This window comes from Oncorhynchus gorbuscha, linkage group LG01 (assembly GCF_021184085.1).
Source record: "Oncorhynchus gorbuscha isolate QuinsamMale2020 ecotype Even-year linkage group LG01, OgorEven_v1.0, whole genome shotgun sequence".
Taxonomy (NCBI): Eukaryota; Metazoa; Chordata; class Actinopteri; order Salmoniformes; family Salmonidae; genus Oncorhynchus; species Oncorhynchus gorbuscha.
In genome coordinates this window covers 105,520,348-105,542,943 of record NC_060173.1, presented here as the reverse complement: position 1 = coordinate 105,542,943, position 22,596 = coordinate 105,520,348, and the positions used below count along the sequence as shown (strand labels likewise).

The 22,596-nt window shown below is 45.0% G+C and overlaps 1 protein-coding gene across 1 annotated transcript in view; it reads left to right on the top strand.

Annotated features, from left to right (window-relative positions):
• Positions 1 to 7,033: 7,033 nt before the first annotated feature.
• kcnh3 (potassium voltage-gated channel, subfamily H (eag-related), member 3) overlaps positions 7,034 to 22,596 on the top strand; it is a 248,801-nt gene continuing 233,238 nt past the window's right edge. The window contains exon 1 of the mRNA XM_046369023.1: positions 7,034 to 7,526. Within this exon, the coding sequence (XP_046224979.1) occupies positions 7,451 to 7,526 (76 nt within the window). The 5' untranslated portion in view covers positions 7,034 to 7,450. The remainder of the gene's footprint in view (positions 7,527 to 22,596) is intronic.

Genomic DNA, 22,596 nt, shown 5'->3' with positions numbered 1-22,596 from the left:
TGTGTCGAAGCTCTCCTTGTCAACTGCTCGAGAAAGAGTGTCGGCGGCGAACATGAACTTTCCTGGGGTATAGATCATCTTCACATCATACTTTTGCAGTCTGATCAACACTCTCTGGATTCTCATTGGACAATCATTCAGTGGCTTAGACATGATTGACACCAATGGTTTGTGGTCGGTTTCTACTTCGAAGTCTCGTCCGTAGATGTATTGGTGAAACCTTTCGCAAGCGTATGTGCTCGCCAGTAGTTCTTTATTTGTGCATAACTTGTCTCTGCACCTGTCAAGGCTCTGGACGCATAAGCGACGGGTTGCCATGTGTCGTCATGCTGTTGCAGAAGAACTGCTACCAGGCCAAACTGTGACGCGTCTGCAGAAATCCTTGTGCTTTTCTGTGGATCATAGAACGTGAGCACTAGCTCTTCTGTGATTGTCTTCTTTAGGTTTTTGAAGCAGTTTTCCTGTTCATGGGACCATTCCCATTCATTTTTCTGTTCCAGAAGACATCTGAGTGGAGCAGACTGTGCTGGCAGTTGAGGTATGAACTTTGCAAGGTAGGTGATCATGCCCATGAAGCGTCTCACATCGTCCATGTTCTTCGGACGTTCCATGTTGTTAATGGCTGATGGTTTCCTGTCTGGTTTGACTCCGTCCTCAGAAAGTACATCTCCCACGAAGGTAAGTGTTTTCACACCAAACTCGGATTTGTCCTTGTTTACTTTTAGGTTGACTTTCCGTGTCAGGTCCAGCACTTGTCTCACTCTCGCATCGTGTTCTTATTTTGTGGACCCCCAGATGATGATGTCATCCATCATAGTCTCCACTCCTGAAATGTGCTCGAAGATCATGTGGATTGTCTTGTGGTAGACCTCTGGCACTGAGAGAATCCCTTATGGTAGACGAAGAAATCTGTACCTGCCCTCAGGTGTGCTTGCCCTCAGGTGTGCTTGCAGAATAGGATGTACATTCTTTTCCACAATCAGCAGCTGTGCTCTGAACTGTTTTCCTTTGTGCTGTAAAGTTACTATGCAGCTACCTTTGACTGGTACGTTCTCCCCAGTATAACCAGTAACCTTCATTTTCACCGGGTGTATTTTGCTCTTCACCTTCAGTGTTTTGTAGTCATCCAGCGACAACACGTTTACCTGTGCTCCAGTATCAAGCTTGAATGGTATTATAGTTTCATTCACAGTCAATGGCACAATCCATTCAGCATCTACTGCATTGCATATTTCCACAGAATCAACAAAGAATTCTTCCATCTCCTCGACCGTGTGAACCTTTGTCTTTGTAGCCTCAGCTTTGCAGCATTTTGAGTAATGATTATTTTTCCCACAGTTGTTACATGATTTGCCATATGCAGGGCATTTTTTCTGCTTGTGGATAAATCCACATTTTCCACATGTAGTGTTTTGATTTCTCTCTTTTGCTTGTTTTTGTTTTGTAAGGCGTTGTGTGTGTGTGTTGCTCCTCTCTTTTTATTGCGTACACTGACATCTCATCCCTGCACAGCTCTTTAGCTTGTGCTCTGGTGGTTTCAGCTGCTCGACACATATTCACTGCTTTATCCAAAGTTAAATCTTGCTCACGCAGCAATCGCTCCCTTGAGTCCATTATCAAGTATGCCAAAGACTATCCTGTCTTTCACTAGTGAGTCTTTCAGCTTTTCAAATTCACACGTTTTGTCCAGTGTGTTCAGCTCAGCCAAATACTGGTTAAAACTAACTCCCTGTTTCTGATCATGAGAGACAAACTTGTATCTTTCAAACGTGACGTTCTGGCTTGGTACAAAGTACTCCTCAAATTTAGCCATTAGCACAGTCAATGTCAAGTTTGCCTCGTCTTTCTGAAAGCTATTGTAAATGTCCAATGCATCCTCTCCAATAGCATGCAGAGAAATTGAAGCTTTCAATTTGTCATCATCTCCCCCCTGCACCACTGGCTGCTAGGTAGATATTGAATCTCTTCTTTAAACGTTTCCAATTGTCAGCTAAATTGCCTGTTAACTGAGTAGGAGGACTAAGCCTATCCATGACGGAGAACAGGAACAGTGTCAATTTTTCTTACTTCAGTATTTTGCTCATCAACTTGCTCGTCAACAGATTCCAATGCAGCCTCGCTCTCGCTGCTGTCACTCTCGCTGCTATGGCTCGTTGTCCTCGCTCTTGCAAGCTAGCATCTTCGACTACTCACGTCACTTGACTTGTAGTAGAATGTTCCAATTTCGTTGAGGAAATTTGCAGAGTTACTCCATTCTTATCTCTGTCTCGTCATAGCGACGACCAATCTGACACCATGTTATGTTTGTTCCTTATATGATGACATATGACAGGTTTAACTACTTTTAATGAACATATACTTTAGCTAGAAAACTCTGTGTTTAGCCATGCAAGGAGTTATTTAACCATCAGTATAGCCTGCTGGGTAACATAGTCTAAATGTTATTAACACATAACAACACACTTGCCTTAACTCTTGTAACTACCCATCCCGGATCCGGGAGCGTTGTCATCAAATGACACTAATTAGCATAACGCAACGGACATAAATATTACTAGAAAATATTCCTATTCATGAAATCACAAGTGAAATATATTGAAACACAGCTTAGCCTTTTGTTAATCACCCTGTCATCTCAGATTTTGAAAATATGCTTTACAGCCAAAGCAAGACAAGCATTTATGTAAGTTTATCGATAGCATAGCAGTATGCCTAGCTAGAAGCAGGCAACCTGGTCACAAAAATCAGAAAAGCAATTAAATGAAATCGTTTACCTTTGATGAGCTTCTGATGTTTTCACTCACAAGACTCCCAGTTAGATAGCAAATGTTCCTTTTTTCCAAAAATATTATTTTTGTAGCTGAAATAACTCCGTTAGTTTTTCACGTTTGGCTCAGAATTTGACCGGAAATTGCGATCATGACAACGCCGAAAAATATTCCAAATTAGCTCCATAGAATCGACAGAAACATGGCAAACGTTGTTTATAATCAATCCTCAAGGTTTTTTTCAAATATCTATTCGATAATATATAAACCGGGACAGGTGGCTTCTTAGTAGGAAAGAGAGAAACAATGGCCGCATTTGTCCCTTATACACAAAACACTCTGAGAGACTCCAGCTGACCACTGACGCAATGTTGACGTTCAGGCTAATTTTTCAAAATAAAAGCCTGAAACTATGTAGTGTGACACTAGACACATTAGGGAAGCCATAGAAAAAAGGAATCTGGTTGATATCTCATTAACTTCTCAATAGGGACGCATAGGAACGCAGAGCTTTCTAAATAAGAGTCCTTTCCTGATTGGATTTTTCTCAGGCTTTCGCCTGCAATATCAGTTCTGTTATACTCAGACAATATTTTTACAGTTTTGGAAACTTTAGAGTGTTTTCTATCTTAAGCTGTCAATTATATGCATATTCTAGCATCTTGTCCTGACAAAATATCCCGTTTACTTTGGGAGCGTTATTTTTCCAAAAATGAAAATAGTGCCCCCTAGTTTCAAGAGGTTTTAATATATTGAAAAATAGTGTGCTTACTGGTAGGCTAAATTACTTGCAAGTTGGTCAACCACCATCCTTCTTGTGTCATGCTGGAATGGAAGTTGTATTTTGAATCGGAATAGCAGTTAAATTTTTAATTGACCCAAATGCCTCCTCCTTTTTATGTAAGAGCTTTTATTATAAACACATTATTTCCCTTTAGCTTCTAGGTAGCATCTAGTTTGCAACAGCACAGGTTTGTACAAACCTTGTTGTTTGCCACTCAGACCCTAGTAACAATGTTGCAAAATCTGAATTTGTAAAACAAATTATTACCCTACCAATAAATACGTAATTTAGCGGTAAAAATGAATGACCATTTAATGTGGCATGAACACAACCAGTCGTGATGCCATCTGATGGTCAAACAAATCACTTATTTCTGAAAAAGATGGGTAAACCGCGTTTACAGTTTTCATGGACACAAATGCAAATGACGTAGATATATTGAATGCTTCTCACCGAAAGAGTCAACTATAGGCTGGAATGGATGCGCATTGGTGTCGAGCTGTAGGCTAGTTGTCTAGTGATATTGGCGACCTTCAGCTGATCCAGGAGAGAAAACAAAAGGTCTCCTTCTTGTGGACACGGAGAACACCAACACACACACGCACCTGAAAAACAAAGCAATGGCGAAATGAGCTGACTGACAAAAGCAAACAAAATAAATAAAGGCCTCCGAGGAGGAGCTTGCCCGTAGGCCTATAGAATCCCCCCAAAATAATTAGAATAGTGTAGGCTAGCCTTATATTTTTGATCAAAATATAGAGAGGGCTCGTTGTCAAGTTTGTTGACCCAATAATCAATTGGATAAGTAACTCAAAATAACTCAATATGCCAAGGTAGTGCACAAAAATAATTATGAATAATTTTAGGATGGTACTCAGGCCATAAGAAAATAAGAACAACTTGGCCCAGAAGATGGCAGAATTTCACTTATCAAACTTTAGGCTACTAGCAGAAAGGCGGTCTCTCTGGAGAACAGTTCCATTGAAAACTATCATAAATGTACATCTCCAGGCTGCTATTCAATCAAAGCCACATTGACATTATCCATCCCTGGTTAGCCACTATTTGCTTAAAAAGTCAGACATAGCCTAACACAATATCTGCCAATTAATTTCAAGCAATATTGCCTCTGGTCTGTTGTCTGTATGGTGCATGTGTTTGTTTATCACTCCATGTAGCCAGTTAGTGATGCTAATGATAATGATCTTGTGGGTAGACGGAAAGACTTTCCCCAATAACCTTCTGAATTAAATGTTAACTGCAAAGTAGGCTTACCTGACGGAATACTGAATATATAAACGCAACATGTAAAGTGTAGGTCCCATGATTCATGAGCTGAAATAAAAGATTCCAGAAATGTTTCATATGCACTAAAAGCTTAATTCTCTCAAATTTTGTGCACACAATTGTTTATATCCCTGTTGGTGAGCATTTGTCCATTACCAAGATAATCCATCCACCTGGCAGGTGTGGCATATCAATAAGCTGATTAAACAGCATGATCATTACACAGGTGCACCTTGTGCAATAAAAGGCCAGTGATGGACTGTCGTTTCTCTTCGCTTATTTGGGCTGTTCTTTCCATAATATGGACTTGTTATTTTACTAAATAGCTCTATCTTTTGTATACCCCCGACCTTGTCACAACACAACTGACTGGCTCAAACGCATTAAGAAGGAAAGAAGTTCCACAAATGAACTTTTAACAATCCACACCTGTTAATTGCAATGCATTCCAGGTGACTACCTCATGATGCTTGTTGAGAGAATGCCAAGAGTTTGTGAAGCTGTCATCAAGGAAAAGGGTGGCTATTTGAAGAATCTCAAATATAAAATATATTTAGATTTGTTTAACACTTTTTTGGTTACTTCATGATTCCATATTTTATTTCATAGTTTTGATGTCTTCACTATTATTCTACAATGTAGAAAATAGTAAAAATTAAGAAAAACCCATGAATGAATAGGTGTTGAGTATATATATACAGTAGAGTATATATTTGCAAACAGGAAAATGTTAGAGAAAACATGGCGCTTGTCATGCCAAATAGGACTACTGTTTATTAACCATTATTTAACCTATGGGCCTATATTGACACATCCATTGTACACCAAGGACCCGGGGAGGATTGGCAGGGTAGAGAAGAATAAACATCCATTGTACACCAAGGACCCGGGGAGGATTGGCAGGGTAGAGAAGAATAAACATCCATTGTACACCAAGGACCCGGGGAGGATTGGCAGGGTAGAGAAGAATAAACATCCATTGTACACCAAGGACCTGGGGAGGATTGGCAGGGTAGAGAAGAATAAACATCCATTGTACACCAAGGACCTGGGGAGGATTGGCAGGGTAGAGAAGAATAAACATCCATTGTACACCAAGGACCTGGGGAGGATTGGCAGGGTAGAGAAGAATAAACATCCATTGTACACCAAGGACCTGGGGAGGATTGGCAGGGTAGAGAAGAATAAACATCCATTGTACACCAAGGACCTGGGGAGGATTGGCAGGGTAGAGAAGAATAAACATCCATTGTACACCAAGGACCTGGGGAGGATTGGCAGGGTAGAGAAGAATGTGCCTATTTTAAAAGTTGTGAAACAATGTTTCATTTTTTAAAAGTAGCTCTCAAGCTAGAAAAGGTTGCGACCCAATGCTCTATAGGCTACTAAGGCTAATGGCGCAATAATAGAACATAACACAAATCGAATAACTTCTCAAGGGAAGTGTGTTGGACTGAACAAACTGTGTGCTTATTCATTGATGATGAACCCTCTACACTGCATGCCCAGTTCTGAATGTAGCCCATTCACTACCGGTTAGAGAGCCGAGGAGGCGCCACAACATTCTCAAAACACGACCAGGAAACGCGGAACATGTCAAAAGCTTTAAACTCTGCAACATATATTGTCGCAATTGAGTTTAGTTCTCCCCAGAGAAAACATAATTGGGTTTTCGTTTCTCGGTGAACACGTTTTATAGGCCTATTGTTGATGTGTTATTGTATGGTGGGTGACTGGTCAAATTTTATTTCTGAATCTCTGACCGGCTCCCTTGAAGCACAGCAGCTGTCACCATAGCAACTCCAACAGCTGTGCACGGGAGAGAAACCCACATTTTGGGACTGTTATGCTTATCCGCGCCAATATTGAGTTTTCAGGCTGACTTGATAAAAAAAAAATATATTTTTTTTTTCCTGGACATACATTTTCGTATTTTGGAGGAGTTTGAAATATACCATATTTCATGATGTTATCAACAGTGGAGCTCCTTTATTTTGTTGGAGAAAAAAAAGGATCTTGTAGCCTAGCAACTATTGTCAAACCCCCATCCTATCCCCAAAGTAAAGTCTGTTGGCAACACAAGGGATCAACACCCCTGCCAAGCCTTCAATGTACCCAGGAGCATTGGTCTCTGGAACTATAGTCCCCCAAATATATCACGTGACATGACATCTGCTCGCAGTAGTAACCAGGAGAAACAAAGCAACTGCTAGGGGGAGGAGAGCGCGCGCAGTATTGCTTACCCCGAGGAGGAGCTTGCCTCCGGAGTTCTGTTCACAGCATCAGTACCGAAACTTGCGCTGTCCTTACTCTGCGTTGGTTCTTCTAGACAAAGAAAAACATTATCTAAGTATTTTATAGCTGGTAGTCTATAGCTAAAGGCTGGTGCCAGGTTTGGGTTCTCCAAGACTGGGTATGCGCGTTTTCTTTTGAAGGATATGGTCACAACCCCGGTCTCAAAGTGGAGCCACGCACATCTCGGATCGGCGCGCTCCTCCAGGGGCTAGGATGCGCGCCCGGAACGTCAAGGTTCTTGCCCGGGTTTGGGTCTGAACAGGAATCCACTGCCCCGGGGCGCCGAGGCAGGAGGACCCAGTCGACCCGTACCAGGATGCCGGTGATGCGAGGTCTGCTGGCTCCGCAGAACACCTTCCTGGACACCATCGCCACCCGCTTCGATGGTACCCGTAAGTAACCAACCTCCAGGTCATAAAGCGGGTATTGGTCGTCTAAAAGCCTCTACCAGCGCCTACACAGTAGAATGTTAGGGACAAAGCACATGTCTCCACACTGAATGGATTGCTCAAATTAAATACATTTGATTGGTGTGTTTCCACGCAGGAGACGGAATTTTCCATTCTACTTTGACTTCAATGTATTGACTGTATATGCCTATTCATCCAATGTGTGCGTTAAAGCATTGCCTTTACCCCGGTATTATAATCGATATATGATGTTTTAAATGCGTTTCAGCAAAAAGTTGGCATATAGTTTGTGTGCTTTCTTTTTTCAGTGGTTTCTGTCAGGCGCACAACTGAGCTCCGCACGCTTGCGGGGTCTATGTAGCCTATAATAAACACATCTTATTATAACGCTCTCTCTGGCTACTATTGTAGCCTATAATAAACACATATTATTATAACGCTCTCTCTGGCTACTATTGTAGCCTATAATAAACACATCTTATTATAACGCTCTCTCTGGCTACTATTGTAGCCTATAATAAACACATCTTATTATAACGCTCTCTGGCTACTATTGTAGCCTATAATAAACACATCTTATTATAACGCTCTCTCTGGCTACTATTGTAGCCTATGGGGTGCATGATAACACAGCAAAATGCAGTTCTTGCTACATCGGGATATGACTGCTTTAGACAACACGTCCCGCATTCCAAGCTTACAATAGTGCACGCGGATAGACCTGGCTTGATTCTTAAGTTTCCGTGTGATTTAGCGCACCTGCTATGTTTAACTGCAATACTGTGATCCATTGTTTAATAATGCACTGGCAGATAATGTCCATCTATCACCATTCACCTCAGCTGTCTCCAACCTCGCTCTCGAAAACCCTTCTCCATATGTAGGGTTTACAGCGCTTACATTCGCTCACTGATGGCGCCACGTGAACTACAATTCCAACGCTGTGTTTAACGTTTAGAAACGTCAACAATCATCGCTTTCAAACCGGTTTTCAAATCATATACTGAAATGCCCCTTATCTTTTATATCAGCTTGAAAAATAAAATAAATGCACTCAATGTCTTGGAGAAACCTGCAGTTTTGCACAGATCCACAATCTCTGTGTGCCTCCAGTTGATGTCCTATACTTCCTCCTCAGTTACACCAATACACACACAGGAGCATGCGAGATAGCTAATCAGCACAGGTGGCCATGCAGGTCTTCCATCTGTCTTCCTTAAACAAGCGCTGTAACATGGAGATATGGCCATGTGGGAACACTAACGCCAACCCTATAAAGGTGTGTATCAATTTAACCGTTTGTTTAAAAAAATATATATATATATATCTCGCTGATATGAAAGATACGGTCCTTATGCTTCCAAAACCACAGGCAAGCAATGCGTGTTCATGCTCAGACCAAGTAGCAGGGCTCTTAACCAAACTTAACAAAAAATATGCCTTTGTTCAGTGACTCTTACGTGGAATGAAAAGTAATGGAAGTGAGAGTCATGGTCAAGGGCAATCTCCATCCATGATATATGATTTCATCAGAAGATACTTGTTGATGTTCTTTTACAGCTGCATATTCCTATTTCAGTAAAGCAGTAAACACAGCGAGTTAAAAAAGGTTTTAGGACAAGTGCTGGGGAAGTGGGCGGTGGAGTTCCAAGCAGGGCTGCTTGAGCCTTGTGTGTCTAGTCTCTGCGTTTTGATCCGTTGTGATTAGGGTTGAATGGTGGGAGCCCGGTTACCTAGATTTACTGGGATTTACCGCCCGAAACCACTCCCCTTTTCCCGGGATAAATAACTGCTTTGAAACCGGTAAATAATAACAAATCATTTATATCAACAGCATGGCGTGAAATTGAACAGTTAAATTACATGTCTAAATCTGTCTTCTCTAACGCCTCTGCATGAATCATCAACGCTCAGGGTGGGAACAGACACCCCAGCTGTGTTCGAATACCCATACTAACATACTTATTGAGTAGATACTACAGACTGTATACTATTAGTTAATTTTAGTGTACTGTAAACGAACCATACCGTTTCAGTTGAGTGTACTAGAGCTTCGCCTGTCTACCAAGAAGTTGATGCTGTTCCTATTGTTAGCTTGTTAGCATAACAAATGACTAGCTAAACATTGAATTATTTTGAGTGTGTTCGTAAATTCAATCCGTAGTGCCAGAGTGCCCTCTGGGCATTCCGTTCGTAAATCTAGAGCATTGTCAGATTGTCTGTTTATAAGATTCGCTCTCGGAGCATTCAGAGCGCACACTGGACACTCTGGCCAAGAAATAGGGTTGATCCGAGCGGTCAACTGCAGTCAAGCACCCAAGCTAACTGGCTAACGTTGGCTAGCTACTTCCAGACACAAATGAGAGAACACCTCACTCTGACCATTTTACTCACCCTAGCAGAGCTGGTTAAGCTGTTTTCATGTTATCCAGAGCGTTGGTTACTGTAACTGTGTTGTAGGCAACAATTTAATTATGCTTGTTTTTGACGAAGTTTACGGACACTGGCCATATTCAAAGGGTGTTGAACATTTGTAAATTACACAGCTGGACCTGGTCAATGACCTGAAGAGAGCTGGGACCACAGTCTCAAAGAAAACCATTAGTAACACACTACGCCGTCATGGATTAAAATCCTGCAGCGCACGCAAGGTCCCCCTGCTCAAGCCAGCGCATGTCCAGGCCCATCTGAAGTTTGCCAATGACCATCTGGATGATCCAGAGGAGGAATGGGAAAATGTAATGTGGTCTGATGAGACAAAAATATAGCTTTTTGGTCTAAACTCCACTCGCAGTGTTTGGAGGAAGAAGAAGGATGAGTACAACCCCAAGAACACCATCCCAACCGTGAAGCATGGAGGTGGAAACATCATTCTTTGGGAATGCTTTTCTGCAAAGGGGACAGGACGACTGCACTGTATTGAGTCTAGGATGGATGGGGCCATGTATCGCGAGATCTTGGCCAACAACCTCCTTCCCTGTGAATGGAGTTCAGGTGCATCCTGTTTCCATTGAACATTCTCGAGATGTTTCTACAACTTGATTGGAGGCCACCTGCAGTAAACTCAATTGATTGGACATGATTTGGAAAGGCACACACCTGTCTAAGGTCCCACAGTTGACAGTGCGTGTCAGAGCAAAAACCAAGCCATGTGGTCAAAGGAATTGTCTGTAGAGCTCCGAGACAGGATTGTGTGGAGGCACAGATCTGGGGAAGGGTACCAAAGCATTTCTGCAGCATTGAAGGTCCCGAAGAACACAGTGGCCTCCATCATTCTTAAATGGAAAAAGTTTGGAACCACCAAGACTCTTCCTAGAGCTGGCCGCCTGAGCAAATTGAGCATTCGGAGGGGAGAAGGGTCTTGGTCAGGGAGGTGACCAAGAACTAGAACAGAGCTCCAGAGTTCTGCTATGGAAATGGGAGAATCTTCCAGAATTACAACCATCTCTTCAGCACTCCACCAAACAGGCCTTTATGGTAGTGGCAACTCCTCAGTAAAAGGCACATGACAGCCCGCTTGGAGTTTGCCAAAAGGCACCTAAAGGACTCTCAGACCATGTGAAACAAGATTCTCTGGTCTGATGAAACCAAGATTGAATTATTTGGCTGGAATGCCAAGCATCACGTCTGGAGGAAACCTGAGTTGAAGCATGGTGGTGGCAGCATCATGCTGTGGGGATGTTTTTCAGCGGCAGGGACTGGGAGACTAGTCAGAATCAAAGGAAAGATGAACAGAGCAAAGTACAGAGAGCTCCATGATGAAAACCTGCTCCAGAGCTCTCAGGACCTCAGACTGGGGTGAAGGTTCACCTTCCAACAGGACAATGACCCTAAGCACACAGCTAAGACAATGTATCAGTGGCTTCAGGACAAGTCTCTGAATGTCCTTGAGTGGCCCAGCCAGAACCAGGACTTGAAACCGATCAAACATCTTTGGAGAGATTTGCAGAAGATGCTCCCCATCTAACCTGTCATAGTTAGAGAGGATCTGCAGGGAATAATGTGAGAAACTCCCCAAATACAGGTGTGCCAAGCTTGTAGAGTCGTACCCAAGGCTGTAATCGCTGCCAAAGGTGGTTCAACAAAGTACTGAGTAAAGGGTCTGAACACTTATGTGATATTGATATTTCCGTAGCAAACATTTATAAAAACCTGTTTTTGCTTTGTCATTATGGGGGTATGGTGTGTAGATTTGATTTTGGGGAGAAAAAAACAATATAAATAATTTTAGAATAAGGCTGTAACGTAACAAAATGTGGAAAGTCCAAGGGGTCTGAATACTTTCCGAATGCTCTGTATATAGCCCTATATATAGATGTCCTAGCCTACCATTTTCTGGTAATACATTCAATGCAGTATTAGCCTTATATTTCGTTAATTAATGATGGGTTATGCATAATAAGCTTCTAACTTATAGCCTCTGTCTCCTGCGCAATACGCATACACCTGCGCCCCGCTGGCCTCTCCTTAAGAAACGCTCCTTAGCTCTTGGAGTCCCATGCACGAAAAGCTAGAATAGCTTGCTGGAAATGATTTGATATTTTTTGCATTTCTTATACCAATAGACTATTCGAAGGGGGCCGCAAGCTCTTGTTTGCTGAATGTTAAATACTGCAGCCAATAGAAGTCAGGGGTAGTTTGAAAGAAGAGTAAACGCACGATGGCGGTAGGCTAAAGCTGTTATTTATTCAGACCCATAACCATTCAATAAGTGAAAGCCTTCTGCATCTAATGTTGCTAGGCTATAACTAATCCTGTCATGAGGTTGTTTCATTTAGTTGAAAACCTTAATGTGTCTCTTCAGCAGTTAGTGTTTGATTTAGTTACAGCTTTACAAAGGAAATGGTATGGAACACAATCATGCATAGATATAGACAGTAGGCATAACCTGTTATTATTGAATGTTGGTGTGTGTGCTTTACCTGTCAATCAATGGATTTCTTGACATTTCCTCTGCTCACCCATGCATATTAGCTACTAATGGTCTGTAATTATTTATATTATTTTCTCTGTCATAGGCATGAGTGCATTGTGTATTACTCTAAGACCGCTCTCCTTTGAAAAACTAAACTAAATTAAAGAGCAAAAACAGTCCTTGGTCTTTCCTGAGAGCAGGCAAGCAGGCACCCTCTAGTCCTCAGTGCTAGAGCTGCTTCAACAGTTTGACTGTAGTCCAACCCAACCAAGTGACTCAAGTATCCACCCACCAGCCAGAACGCAATAAGCCCCTTCAACTTCCAACGCCTATATATCCAGATTAACAGACGCTGGCTCATCCAACAGAGATCCATCCACACAGTTCTTTCACAGAGCCATCCACACACGTTCTTTCACAGAGCCATCCACACACGTTCTTTCACAGAGCCATCCACACACGTTCTTTCACAGAGCCATCCACACACGTTCTTTCACAGAGCCATCCACACACGTTCTTTCACATAGCCATCCACACACGTTCTTTCACAGAGCCATCCACACAGTTCTTTCACAGAGCCATCCACACAGGTTCTTTCACATAGCCATCCACACAGTTCTTTCACAGAGCCATCCACACACGTTCTTTCACAGAGCCATCCACACACGTTCTTTCACAGAGCCATCCACACACGTTCTTTCACAGAGCCATCCACACAGTTCTTTCACAGAGCCATCCACACACGTTCTTTCACATAGCCATCCACACAGTTCTTTCACAGAGCCACCCACACAGTTCTTTCACAGAGCCACCCACACACGTTCTTTCACAGAGCCATCCACACACGTTCTTTCACAGAGCCATCCACACACGTTCTTTCACAGAGCCATCCACACACGTTCTTTCACAGAGCCATCCACACAGTTCTTTCACAGAGCCACCCACACACGTTCTTTCACAGAGCCATCCACACACGTTCTTTCACAGAGCCATCCACACACGTTCCTTCACAGAGCCATCCACACACGTTCCTTCACAGAGCCATCCACACACGTTCCTTCACAGAGCCATCCACACACGTTCTTTCCAACTATCCTGCATCCAAATGAACTCTGCTCATACGAAAGAGATCCAGTCAATTTCTCCTCTGAGAGCTACAAAAACACAGGCCTTTTTAAAATGTATCTATTTGCAGCATTCGTTTGCTGTTCAAACACTAATTACCCACCTCCAGCAAGCTAAGAGAAGTCATTGTAATTAACTCCCATGGATGTCAAGGATTCATTGCGACCTCTCGGTGTTGTCAGACAAGGGACAGGGATCTGCCGAGTGTGAACCAGAGCATTTCAACAACGCCGCCGCCGTGGAGATAAATAGAAAGCCATTTTGTTCCTGCATCTCGCTATTGCCTGCAACAAACAAACACGCAAAGCTTTGTGTTTTTATAAACAGTCTGACAAAGAAATACAGAGAAACTCATTTCCCACTGGGCACAGGTGTCAATTCAACATCTATTCCAGGTGGGTTCAACGTGGACACAACTCTGATGCAACAAGTGTGTAGGTTCTTTCTGAGAGCGAGAGAGAGAGCGAGAGAGAGAGCGAGAGAGAGCGAGCGAGAGAGAGAGAGAGAGAGCGAGAGAGAGCGAGAGAGAGAGAGAGAGAGAGAAATACTTCCCTAAGATCTGAAGACTTGCGTTGGCTTCCAGAGTGAGATGTCTAGGCTTTAGCTCAGCAGGGTAACACAGTCTAGTGGTGAACATGGCACAGAAGACCCAGGTTCAAAAACGAAGGTTAACCCATCGTAACACTGAAGGAGATGCTGTGTGGCCTAACGACCTCTGCCACCCCATGTCTAGTCACACATCACACCATCAACCTGAATCATACTTCTGGAAACATGATGCTGTTATTGTTAGGACTCCTCTCGATGTGACGCATGTTATTACTTTTCCTAAGTTGGCTGAGAGCGACCTTCTTTCTTCCCTCGGTATTACATTTACATTTAAGTCATTTAGCAGACACTCTTATCCAGAGCGACTTACAAATTGGTGCATTCACCTTATGACATCCAGTGGAACAGTCACTTTACAATAGTGCATCTAAATCTTAAAGGGGGGGGGGGGGTGAGAGGGATTACTTATCCTATCCTAGGTATTCCTTAAAGAGGTGGGGTTTCAGGTGTCTCCGGAAGGTGGTGATTGACTCCGCTGTCCTGGCGTCGTGAGGGAGTTTGTTCCACCATTGGGGGGCCAGAGCAGCGAACAGTTTACCACCACTCTCTGGTATACAACAGCAGGCCAAGCTTCAGAGCCTCCGTCTGCATTCCATGGTGTGGTTACACATCACCCACTTTCACATCCCCATCCACGTCTCTACCACTACCACCACTACTACCACCATCACTACTACCAACACTACCACCACTACTACCACCATCAACATTACCATTACTTGCAAATCCTATGTTGATTAGAGTCAGAGAAAGAATTGGCTGTCTAGACTCATTTTAATCTAATTTGCTTCACACATATCAATACCCACTATATTACCTCTTAACCCCCTTAATCAGAAATGCACCACTCAGGCTTTAAATTAGTTATTCAGCCATTTTCATATGCCATCCTGGTTTGTGATAATTAAGTTTGGGTAAGTCTGTTCAACAGGTAGACCTCTGTGGGACAGACCAGACCAGATGCGCTCTCTCTCCCCTCTCTCCTCTCTCCCTCTCTCCTCTCCACCCCTTTCTCCTCTCTCTCCGCTTTCTCTTCTCCACCCCTCTCTCCTCTCTCTCTTCTCCGCCTTTCTCTCCCTCCTCCCTCTCTCTCTCCGCTCTCTCTCTTCTCCACCTCTCTCGCCCTCTCTCCTCTCTCGCCTCTCTCTCCCTCTCTTTCTCACCTGCATCCAGTCCCATTTCCTTTCCCCCCCATCTTCCTTCCCACAACTTATCCACCTCTCACCTCCCTCTCCTCCAGTCCCACCACCCATTCCCAATGACTGTTTTCTGGATAGCTCACAACTCCAGGCTTTAGGTGTTCATCACCTGCTCTGCTGAACTGGTCCATTGTGAGGCGATGAAAGCAGCTTAGCAACGGAGCATGGTCGTCACAGCCAGGTGTCTTTCCTAGGGTTGTCTTAGACAATAGTCATCGTGCACTCTGGGGGGGATAAAGATTGAGAATGGGCATGGTGGTGGTGTAGTTTAGTGTAGCCACTGGTTTGAAACTTGCTGTAGTGTATGTACTGCACTCTTGATAGGAAAGATGCACAATTACACATGTTGTCTGGAGGATTATATGCCTGACAAGAAGACTGTTATTATCTGTGTATGTATTTTGTGTAGAAACAAATAGTAGTCTCTAGATGAATGGGCAAGGAGGGGAGGCTTGGGTGTGAAACATTACAGAAGATGGACAGTACAGTATCAGAAGATGGAGAGAGGGAGAATGGAAGTAATCATGGAGGGATAAGGAATGATGGATGGAGGGAGAGAGGATGGGAGTAGTGATGGAGGGAGAGAGGATGGGAGTAGTGATGGAGGGAGAGAGGATGGGAGTAGTGATGGAGGGAGAGAGGGTGGGAGTAGTGATGGAGGGAGAGAGGGTGGGAGTAGTTATGGAGGGAGAGAGGGTGGGAGTAGTGATGGAGGGAGAGAGGGTGGGAGTAGTGATGGAGGGAGAGAGGATGGGAGTAGTGATGGAGGGAGAGAGGATGGGAGTAGTGATGGAGGGAGAGAGGATGGGAGTAGTGATGGAGGGAGAGGAGGATGGGAGAGTGATGGAGGGAGAGAGGATGGGAGTAGTGATGGAGGGAGAGAGGATGGGAGTAGTGATGGAGGGAGAGAGGATGGGAGTAGTGGGATGGATGGGGAGAGAGGATGGGAGTAGTGATGGAGGGAGAGAGGATGGGAGTAGTGATGGAGGGAGAGAGGATGGGAGTAGTGATGGAGGGAGAGAGGATGGGAGTAGTGATGGAGGGAGAGAGGATGGGAGTAGTGATGGAGGGAGAGAGGATGGGAGTAGTGATGGAGGGAGAGAGGAGAGAGGATGGGAGAGTGATGGAGGGAGAGAGGATGGGAGTAGTGATGGAGGGAGAGAGGATGGGAGTAGTGATGAGGGAGAGAGGATGGGAGTAGTGATGAGGGAGAGAGGATGGGAGTAGTGATGAGGGAGAGAGGATGGGAGTAGTGATGAGGGAGAGAGGATGGGAGTAGTGATGAGAGGGAGAGAGGATGGGAGTAGTGATGAGGGGAGAGGATGGGAGAGGATGAGGGAGAGAGGATGGGAGTAGTGATGAGGGAGAGAGGATGGGAGTAGGATGGAGGGAGAGAGGATGGGAGTAGTGATGAGGGAGAGAGGATGGGAGTAGTGATGGAGGGAGAGAGGAGAGGATGGGGAGTGATGGATGGGGAGAGGATGGGAGTAGTGATGGAGGGAGAGAGGATGGGAGTAGTGATGGAGGAGAGAGGATGGGAGTAGTGATGGAGTCAGAGAGGATGGGAGTAGTGATGGAGTCAGATGGGGGAGGATGGGAGTAGTGATGGAGGAGAGAGGATGGGAGTAGTGATGGAGGGAGAGAGGATGGGGGGGAGTGGGAGTAGTGATGGAGGGAGAGAGGATGGGAGTAGTGATGGAGTCAGAGAGGATGGGAGTAGTGATGGAGTGAGAGAGGATGGGAGTAGTGATGGAGTCAGAGAGGATGGGAGTAGTGATGGAGTCAGAGAGGATGGGAGTAGTGATGGAGGGAGAGGATGGGATGGATGGAGTCAGAGAGGATGGGAGTAGTGATGGAGGGAGAGAGGATGGGAGTAGTGATGGAGGGAGAGAGGATGGGAGTAGTGATGGAGGGAGAGAGGATGGGAGTAGTGATGGAGTCAGAGAGGATGGGAGTAGTGATGGAGGGAGAGAGGATGGGAGTAGTGATGGAGGGAGAGAGGATGGGAGTAGTGATGGAGGGAGAGAGGATGGGGGAGAGAGGATGGGAGTAGTGATGGAGGGAGAGAGGATGGGGTAGTGATGGAGGGAGAGAGGATGGGAGTAGTGATGGAGGGAGAGAGGATGGGAGTAGTGATGGAGGGAGAGAGGATGGGAGTAGTGATGGAGGGAGAGAGGATGGGAGTAGTGATGGAGGGAGAGAGGATGGGGTAGTGATGGAGGGAGAGAGGATGGGGTAGTGATGGAGGGAGAGAGGATGGGAGTAGTGATGGAGGGAGAGAGGATGGGGTAGTGATGGAGGGAGAGAGGATGGGAGTAGTGATGGAGGGAGAGAGGATGGGAGTAGTGATGGAGGGAGAGAGGATGGGAGTAGTGATGGAGGGAGAGAGGATGGGAGTAGTGATGGAGGGAGAGAGGATGGGAGTAGTGATGGAGGGAGAGAGGATGGGAGTAGTGATGGAGGGAGAGAGGATGGGAGTAGTGATGGAGGGAGAGAGGATGGGAGTAGTGATGGAGGGAGAGAGGATGGGAGTAGTGATGGAGGGAGAGAGGATGGGTGTAGTGATGGGGGAGAGAGGATGGGTGTAGTGATGGGGGAGAGAGAATGGGAGTAGTGATGGAGGGAGAGAGGATGGGAGTAGTGATGGGGGGAGAGAGAATGGGAGTAGTGATGGGGGAGAGAGGATGGGTGTAGTGATGGGGGAGAGAGGATGGGGTAGTGATGGGGGAGAGAGGATGGGTGTAGTGATGGGGGAGAGAGGATGGGAGTAGTGATGGGGGAGAGAGGATGGGAGTAGGGATGGGGGAGAGAGGATGGGAGTAGTGATGGAGGGAGAGAGGATGGGAGTAGTGATGGAGGGAGAGGATGGGGGAGAGAGGATGGGAGTAGTGATGGGGGAGAGAGGATGGGAGTAGTGATGGAGGGAGAGAGGATGGGAGTAGGGATGGGGGGGAGGATGGGAGTAGTGATGGGGGAGAGAGGATGGGAGTAGTGATGGATGGGGGAGAGAGGATGGGAGTAGTGATGGGGGAGAGAGGATGGGAGTAGGATGGAGGGAGAGAGGATGGGAGTAGTGATGGGGGAGAGAGGATGGGGGAGAGAGGATGGGAGTAGTGATGGAGGGAGAGAGGATGGGAGTAGTGATGGGGGAGAGAGGATGGGAGTAGATGGAGGGAGAGAGGATGGGGGGAGAGGATGGGAGAGGATGGAGGGAGAGAGGATGGGAGTAGTGATGGGGGAGAGAGGATGGGAGTAGTGATGGAGGATAGGGGGAGAGAGGATGGGAGTAGTGATGGGGGAGAGAGGATGGGAGTAGTGATGGAGGGGTGAACCTGCTGAAGTACATGGAGGATTGTTTCATGTCACTGGGAGACAAAGTCTAAATGCATTTTTCACTCAGACTGTGATTTGAGACCAGAATTAATTATCCCATCAATTAGCATTGCTCTTGCACATTTATAATGTCAAAATGACTGGTCTGCATTCCAAACGGTACCCTATTCTCTACATAGTGCACTTTTTTTGGACCACAGCTCTATGGGGATAACAAGGGAATAGTTTGCCATTCAGGACACACCCTGGGTTTATAGAAAGCTCAGTTCATTATTTCAGTTTAAGAGTCTCCTCATACCATTTTTAATTGGAGACAGTCTGATTATAAAAGTGGATAATCTATGTGGAGAGTCGTCCCCTCTCCCAGTAAATGAATTGAAATGAAATATGTTTTTATGTCTTACGACTATTAAAATCACTGCAGTCCAAAAATGGTGCGCACAGAGTGGGTTGTTTAGTCAGAGCTACATCCCAAATCCCCTTTTCCCCTATGGGCACTGGTCTAAAGTAGTGCACTATAGGGCCTCCACTGCATCGCAGTGCTAGCTATGCCACTAGAGACGCTGGCTTCGAGCCCAGGCTCTGTCGCAGCCGGCCGCGACCGGGGGGTCCATGGGGCGATGCACAAGGGTTTAGGGAGGGTTTGGCTGGCAGGGATATCCTTGTCTCATCGTGCACTAGCAACTCCTGTTGCGAGACAGGCACAGTGCACGCTAACCAGGTCGCCAAGGTGTTTCCTCCCACACATTGGTGCGACTGGCTTCCGGGTTGGATGTACGCTGTGTTAAGAAGCAGTGCGGCTTGGTTGGGTTGTGTATCGGAGGACGCATGGCTTTCAACCTTCGTCTCTCCCGAGCCCGTATGGGAGTTGTAGTGATGAGACAAGACAGTAACTACTAACAATTGGATACTAACAAGGGGGAAAAAAAGAAAGTTGTGCAGTATATAGGGAATAGGATGTCATTTTGGACAGATTTTTAATGTTGTTACAGTACTGCCTCTAGCAGAACGTCTACCTTTACCTTCACATATGGGAGTAGTTCTGCATTCTAATTCACCACACCAGTAATTGGGCAGAGTATTGTACTGTATGCTGCCATCTCTTAAACCTTGTTTTAGCCAATCAGTATTGATGGTCTCACCACTGAATTGAAAGTGAATATCAAACACCAAGATGAACGGTTATTCAAAAGCTCTGTAAAAACGGTTTGGTTTTAAAAATAATGACACTAAAGTGAGAGTGATGTTGTAGTGAATAATGCCCTCTCCTGTTGATGACCTATTTTGGATATGGCCATACTCAGTGGCGGACTTAACAGAAAGGGGGCCTTGTGAGCTGGGCATTATTTAAAAATATAATATATCTGCTCGATGGCCCCATGCTCTGCATCTTTGACCACATTGTTGACAAAAGTAAGTGAATCCATACAGCCAATTATTATTCATAATATATCAATCATTTATTTAATAGCGAAGTTGACAGCTTACGTGCATCTTTGGAGAAAGCCATCCAGGACAATCCTACAGCTTTACTGACTCAACAAGCAGCTCCAAGACCACATAGCCTTTGAAGTTGTACATCTGGAGACCTGTGTAGAATCCCTAGAATCTGGGAGAATAGGCGCTGCCTAAACAACAGTTTGACCCAGATGTGTCTATCATAGTGGCAGGACTGCCAGCCGATTAAAAACGAGGACCTAAACCAGCTGATATCGGTAGGCCTAGGCTGTCAAACAGAGGTGATTGTAGTTGAGAGGTAAAGTTCCCGGGGTTGTGAAGGTGGAGTGTCAGTCCATGGAGGAGAAAGTGGCCCTCTACAAAAAAAACAAAAGCTGTGATGCCATGCTGATAATGACAGTCTTCCTTCAATCAGCTAAATCCCACACCAGTCCCCTTATAGAACTGAACTTCAAGACGCTGCTGAGAGAAATACCAGGAGGGAAGGACTATTTTGTCATGGGAAGCAGACAGGTCATGTGAGTGGCTCACCTCTACCAATCAAAAGGTCATGTGAATGGCTCACCTCTGCCAATCAAAAGGTCATGTGAGTGGCTCACCTCTACCAATCAAAAGGTCATGTGAGTGGCTCACCTCTGCCAATCAAAAGGTCATGTGAGTGGCTCACCTCCGCCAATCAAAAGGTCATGTGAGTGGCTCACCTCTGCCAATCAAAAGGTCATGTGAGTGGCTCACCTCTGCCAATCAAAAGGTCATGTGAGTGGCTCACCTTTACCAATCAAAAGGTCATGTGAATGGCTCACCTCTGCCAATCAAAAGGTCATGTGAGTGGCTCACCTCTACCAATCAAAAGGTCATGTGAGTGGCTCACCTCTGCCAATCAAAAGGTAATGTGAGTGGCTCACCTCTACCAATCAAAAGGTCATGTGAGTGGCTCACCTCTACCAATCAAAAAGTCATGTGAGTGGCTCACCTCTACCAATCAAAAGGTCATGTGAGTGGCTCACCTCTACCAATCAGAAGGTCTTATAAAAGCCTAAGTTTAGTTCCAGCACCTACGGCCTTTTAAAAAGAGGCAGAGCACAGGTGTTAAAATATCAATCTACTCTGGGGATTATTGGATTTGAGAAATTTCTTTGACATATTTTAGCTCCCCGTGTCTCAATTCAACCTTGGGGAGATAGAAAGAGAGAGTTTCTACTGTTCTTCAGTGACATTGGCTTTAATATCGAAATAGACAAAAGATGAAGTCATTAAAGAGGATGTCAGGCCGCGTTCAAGAAGAGAATGAATAAATGATGGGACAGAATGAGACAAAATGACCCAGAGCCTCCCAGCCTGTGCCACAGAAGTAGATGAAGGTGACAAAGCAAAAGGGACAGGGGCACATTAGTGGAGAGAGAGAGACCGTAACGTAGCAACATGGAGCACGGGCTAAGGGTGGGCAAGGAGTGAGAGACAGAAAAAGAGGGACAGAAAGAGAGCGTGGACAGAGAGAATGAGGATAGAGAGAAAGGAAGAAAGAAAGAGATAATTTATCAGCCTCGCAGGTCCACTGGGAAGGAAAGGACCTGCCATTGATGATGGCTTCATAGAGAAAATTGAAAATAAAGGCAAATAGCTTGAGAGCCTTTAAGGAGGACCAACATCAGAAACAAATCCCCTTCAAATAGATGAGCTGTGGTCTCCAGATGCCCGGAGGATAGCCTGGCCTGCATCCAGATGGTAATTAGTTCATCTCAAAACACACTCAAACCGTGTCTGTATCCCAAATGGCACCCTATTCACTTCATAGTGCACTACTTTTGACCAGAGCCCTAGTGCACTATATATGAAATACGGTGCCATTAGGCAAACTTCTGAAGGGAGCAGTGGAGTATGAGAAGGGAGAGGGCGAGCACAGCCCTGTATCTCCCCTGTATGTCCCCTGGATTCATAATTGGGGTACGCAGGGCTGCATGACAGACTGAGCAACAGATTGAGATCCATGAGGCTCTGCAGCTCCCTGGGGCAGGCTCCTCTCCTGTACCCTGGCTACCATCCCTCTGGAAGAGACAAGAAAAGACAGGCCTTCCGAAGGCCTCCGGGTGGAGACAAGACAGGCTGTCATAGACATCTACAGTGCCTTGCGAAAGTATTCGTCCCCCTTGAACTTTGCGACCTTTTGCCACATTTCAGGCTTCAAACATAAAGATATAAAACTGTATTTTTTTGTGAAGAATCAACAACAAGTGTGACACAATCATGAAGTGGAACGACATTTATTGGATATTTCAAACTTTTTAACAAAAAAAACTGAAAAATGCAAAATTATCAGCCCCTTTACTTTCAGTGCCAAACTCTCTCCAGAAGTTCAGTGAGGATCTGTGAATGATCCAATGTTGACTTAAATGACTAATGATGAAAATACAAT